Genomic DNA, 6,000 nt, shown 5'->3' with positions numbered 1-6,000 from the left:
TCTTCAGTATAATTCAGTTACATATTTTCTGACCTTGTAGATCGTTTCAGTTTCCACCTCAGCGTGCGTTAGCGGGCGTCGACTTTCGCCATGCGCTCGGAGCGGAGGAGAGAAAGTATAGGCTATAGGCTATGGGCTGTTTGTTTCTGGTTTCTGCTTCTTCACCGGGCAGCCGCCTAGCTGCCCTGCTTCATCATAGGCTGGGTGTGTGAAAGTGTCACTGCACTCGTGTCTCTCTTCACATCCCCGTCACCCTTGTGTTTTCACAACACAACAAATGATTAATCTAAACCTTATAGTTATTTATAGACGGCATTTGAACATTATGTCAGAGACAGATTTTTACAGGTATTATGCGACAGATTTGGTCACCAATAGAAGAGAAGAGAGAATGCGCGCGCGCACACACACACACACACACACACACACACACACACACACACACACACACACACGCACGCACGCACACGCACACACACACACACACACACACACACACACACACACACACACACACACACACACACACACTCACTCACTCACTCACTCACTCACTCACTCACTCACTCACTCATATTATTTCAATTCAAATTATTTTCAATTGGCGAAATTATATATTTTAATTCAAATTATTTTCAATTGGCTATAGGCCTACTTGAGTAAATCCACTAACTTTGTGGTATTTGTAATCTATGGGAACTAGCCTACATGATGTTCTTAGTTTGCAGGTCATTTTGTGTGCAGTCACAGTGGGTGCACTTTCTGCATGGGGCAGCCTTTCTGCCGCGACATGTGGGCAAGAGTCAGAAGATGTTGAGGGGTGATTTCACCCTCTTGCGACATGTGGTCACTGACACTGAGTCATGTGTTTCCTTGGTTTTGGATCAGTCATAGTGCTCATGGTTTTCTGGCATTGTCTCCACCAGGCCGTGTGTCCGACTTATCCGGCCTGTTATATCGCCACCAGGAGGCAGACTTTTGTAAAACACATTTTTTGCTATTACTCCTCCAGATTTTGTCCCAAAATCCCGCAAATCTTCACACATCTCTGTAGTCATGTGCTCAAAGACGATCTGTCCGATATTTCATATTCCACCCTCATTGGCTAACATTGGCTTTCAAAGTTTGCAGGACTGGCCCGTTTTGAACAAAAAGCCTCAAATCATGCAGCGTGTTTACGTGCAATCTTTCACGCACTTTCCTACTAGGCATCCAATTGCCATCAAAGGCATAAGAACAAATGGCACCCTTTTCACATTGGCCTATCATAGCGCCACCAGGAGGCCACAACATGACCTGCCTTGGTGGAGACCTGTGCCCCGAGGGGCACCTTTTCTAGTTGTATTTTGTTTAGGGCCAAATAAAAATCAGTGATTTTTGTTTAATTCTTCACAATCCCTCTCCCTGTCTGTCATTGAACTGTCCATGGTCCTGAAACACGCACGCACGCACACGCCCACGCACACACGAACTGTCCGTGGTCCTGTCCATATAGATATATCCTGTCCCCCACCGCCGCCGCTTCACACACACGCACACAGTAGCCACACACCCTGGAGAACTGTCCATGGTCTCGAAACACATAATACGTTTTCCCAGTAACCACACACTTTAGGAAGCCACTTTGAAAGAAGCCAAAACAAAATTACTTTTACTCTTTGAACTTTATGTCTACCTACAAGCTTTTGAAAATATTTGTTTTGATCTGTCTGAACTGTAAAGATACTCTAGTAGTTTGTGAGTATAGAATGTCTATTTTCGCAACAATTTACAATTTCGCAAAACGAAAAACAAAACAAAATGAAAACTATTGTGAAATAAAACAAAATATAATAATACTTTTTAAATTAACCCTGTATTAAAGGCCTACATAAAGAAATGTGCAACGGTAATAATAGTGTAGTGTGTTCTATAGGTATACACGAAACATATTGTGTTCACTTCAACTCCACAGTCTCCACTATGACAATGGACGGAGTGGAGTAAATGTATCGAGTAGACCTCTAGACCTACTGTAGCCTACAGAGCTGCTACTCTTACACACATTATGAATCTGAGCCTTTTTTCTTAAATATTAAATAGCCTACCGTAGTAGTTTAGAGAAACAATGCTGCAGTGCTATCTGTCTCACAATGACTGCAAAGATTGGTACTATTTGTTTCAAAAATATTTACCTGTAAATATATAGGACTTTATATAACGATGCTCTGTTAGTTCTGTACCCCCTCCAACTGTAGCCTAGCCTGGATCCAGCCCAAAGACCCCGCCCACTCTCTGAGTGGACTGAGTCTCTTGAAAGCTACAGTCTGATAATCAGGCTAACTGTAGCCTACTTTCCCCATTTTCAACTGCCAGACTGAGCATGTCCGCTATTTTTGGTCTTTAGAGCTCAGCTATGTTCGCTTGTATCGGTACTCGACTACCTCCGCTGCCTGTCAGTGTACTCTACTTTCGATTGGCCATGCCTTTCTGAGCTCACGCTTTAGAAAGAAAACAACATGGCAGCGCCCCTGAGCGAAACGCAAGTTGCTTCTACTAAAAAGACCACAGGTAAAGATGTACAATGTTCATTTCACAGCAGACATATCATGAATGTATTATATATCCACGCGAGGATGTGTAACTTACAATTCATGGCGAGGTTATTTTCAAACAATATCCGAACGACCAACGCGGATGACATGCAATGCACATGACAGTTTGCATCATTTTATTATGAAATAACCATTAACCTTAAGCAACGAACAAACCGTGTCTGTTCAGAATTCAGAGAAGCTGTGCTGTGTTAGTTAAATGAACAGAAAGCAATACAAAATAAAATAAATATGATCCATCAGGCTGTACTTCTCCAAACATGTACAAATGCAAAAATATAAAATGCTTTGCCCGTAGCCATACCCTTAGCCCCCTCGTAAAAGGTTTCTGACATTTGGATGTTTACCTTTTACGAGGGTTCCAAGAGGGGCTAGCATACCCTGTAGTCTGCACTATATTAGTCGGTATTTAAAAATAAATGTGCTTCAAAACCCGTCGGAAGTTCCTCAATGGTTGTATAGTGTCGGGGGGCGCATCAGGTGAAAGGAAATTCAACAACGGCATGAATGCACACACTGGCTTAGTTAAAAGTCTTCAATCTAATAGGAAAAAAAATAAACTATTATTAATTGTCCCCGCCAGGCCGAAGGCGTGGCGAGAGAGTATATTTTGCACCCTATCTGTCCGTCCGTCCGTCGTCCCAGTGGCGTATGCAGGAATTACATTTAAAGCCCAAACCACACCATACTCAATGAGTTGCATTGGTGTGGTTTACCTTAAAAAACGTTTTGTCCCAACCCACCCGACCCTTTGGTGTGGTTTGGGCTTTAGGGAGGCGAAAAATATGTGGACCCAGGCCTCAGTGATTATACTTGCATATTCTCTTCACAATGAAGAGAATATGTAAGGGATAATATCTGGCTAGGTGGTCATTGTCGGGAGATAATTCACCGACAGGGAGTTTAACCACCGAGGCGAAGCCGAGGTGGTTACACTCCCTGAAGGTGAATTATATCCCGACAATGACCACCTAGCCAGATATTATCCCGCTTATTACATGGCTAACTAACATAAATTAATCCATTGATCCAAAACACAACAAAAAAAGTATTCCATAACTTCGCGCTGGCTGCGTCTGCCCAGCTGCAGGGCTGAAGCACTGTCGGAAAACAAGGAAGTGAGTTGATCAAATAGAATCCATTTTCGGGTCCAGCTGCTTCGTCTATTTCTCGCTCAAATGTTTTCAAAAACATTTTTAAGAGCAATGTTTAGCTGTAAATTACATTGTGTGTCAGTAGTGTGTGTGTTTACATGGCTGTTATGTTGGAAACGGCAGTAAATCAAGCGGGCGCAGCCGCGCAGCTGGTGGTGCTCAGAGGGTTTGATTAGGCAGCGGTCATTATACAGCGGAGCGGTCATTATCATGAGATAACTCACCGCTGAATTAAGCGATTGACCAATCAGAATCAAGCATTCAACCAAGCCATGTAATAAGCAAGTATAATCAATGTATGTATATTTTTATCACATTCCGTGCTCAGCCAATGAAATCATCACAAAAGTCATTCCGGCCAATCACTTTTGCCGTCTTCACTTTTCTGCCCTCACTTTTATCTTCAATATGTACTTTGCTCAGCCAATTAAATCATCGCTATGGGGTGATCAGCCAATCACAAGCCAATGTTTGTGTTCTGATGTGGCAGTTTTAAACACACTAAACGCGTGAGGAATCATGAGGCGAGCAAGGTCTGTCTTGATGACTTTTATTTAATGTGCACAGCATTACACGGATGCTGCAGCACTGGCGGGTCTCAAGGCAGGCATCATGTCAGTACAATGGCCGCGTTTCCCGTACAGATTTCTTACGCATCTTCTTAAGAGCTTAAGTTCTACGCACGCGCAGTGAAGCATGACGCCTGTGAACATAGACGTTCCGTGCATAGATGTGCCACGCAATGGTAGGCCTCAGGCCTGGTATAGGCCTCAGGCTTGAGGCCTGGTATATGGTAGGCCTCAGGTCTACCATTCTGAAATTTACCCGAACCAGCTGAGCAAAGTACCCGAACCAGCTGAGCCAGGCAGACATAAATGTGGACTATATAGAAATAATATAACTATTGACCAATTACCATTTTATGATCAAAGCGCGAGAGAGAGACAGAGAGAGAGACACAGACAGACAGAGAGAGACTGCGCGCTATATATAGAGGGTGAGAGAGAGAAAAAAAAGAGTATATATATATATATATCGTCCATATAACCGCCCATGGGCCGTTATTTGCAAACTTAATCAGCCTCAGCCCTCATTTATATTATTATATGCGTGTTCACCATGTTGAGATCTCCGCACGCCACTCACCTAACAACAGCGCAACACCAGTCCTCCGGCTCCACATCCATAAAAGAAATATAGGCTAAGTGCCTATGCAGCCTATGCACAACCAATTGTTTTAATTCAAAGTGGTATAGGCCTATACGGTATTCTGTGAAATGTTTATTGTCATCCGTGTATCTACAAGCTCCCAGTGTTGCATGACAGCGCTTTGTGAGCTTAATTGCAGATCATCCATTTTCGGTGCGCAGGTCCTCACTGCCTCAGCGCAACCACAAAGTTGATATTTAAATCGTTCTATACTTGGGCAATCTTCAACCGATTGTTCTAATTCCAAATGCCCTAAGTGTAAATTTTCATTGGGTGTATAATTCATGTTTTTTATGCTTTTATTAAATTATATGGAGTGAGATGCTAACATCGGCATATAATGCTCAAGCACAGTTCACATGCACTGCATGTAGTGGTTACACATGTGTGTTGATACGCTCCCTCTTACAATTAAATCAAAATGCATTGCCTGCAATGTTTATTGTTTACCATACTAAAAAAAGATGACTGCATGTTTGGTGGCGAGCCTTTCCAAAAAAAGAATTAGCCTACTCCATTCATATACTGCATTTTCCTGAATGTGCTGTCACGGGTAATCCAATAATTCTAAAAGAAATATAAAACATATGGCAAGATGGCTGAAATTCTCTAGATGATGCTAAAAATATTAATTTCATTACGACATTTTTATATTTAAAAAGGCTTTAGGAAAAACGGGGTTGCTTCTAAATTCATTCATGCAGGAGGCCTTATGACACGTAAGGCTGTGCTCTATCTAGGTATTCTATGTCTATGTTGTCGTGTTTGATGGCGTTTCCCAAAAAAGGACATGGTGTCTGATTCGCTGCCCATGCAGCCAATTATGCAGCAGACAGGCTTCTGTTTGCGGCCTAGAGGGCTACTGCGCGTGCCTAGAACTTAGCTCTTAAGAAGATGCGTAAGAAATCTGTACGGGAAACGCGGCCAAAGTCAGTTCACACAAACCCAGAAAGCTGGGCATATGAGGGGCTAGCGCCAGTGACGTCATCTCTGTGGGGGCTGCGGTGCCCCAGCCTCCATGAGGAATTAGACCTGAATATATA

The 6,000-nt window shown here is 42.9% G+C and overlaps 1 protein-coding gene across 1 annotated transcript in view; it reads left to right on the top strand.

The window, feature by feature from the left end:
• Positions 1 to 2,409: 2,409 nt before the first annotated feature.
• The window catches only part of dph1 (diphthamide biosynthesis 1), a 78,555-nt gene continuing 74,964 nt past the window's right edge, over positions 2,410 to 6,000 (top strand). The window contains exon 1 of the mRNA XM_079513517.1: positions 2,410 to 2,550. Coding sequence (XP_079369643.1) covers positions 2,499 to 2,550 — 52 coding nt within the window. The 5' untranslated portion in view covers positions 2,410 to 2,498. The remainder of the gene's footprint in view (positions 2,551 to 6,000) is intronic.

This window comes from Electrona antarctica (genome assembly GCF_951216825.1).
Source record: "Electrona antarctica genome assembly, chromosome: 11".
In the NCBI taxonomy this organism is placed as follows: Eukaryota; Metazoa; Chordata; class Actinopteri; order Myctophiformes; family Myctophidae; genus Electrona; species Electrona antarctica.
The sequence above is the reverse complement of the archived record's forward strand: the minus strand, read 5'-3'. Positions and strand labels throughout refer to the sequence as shown.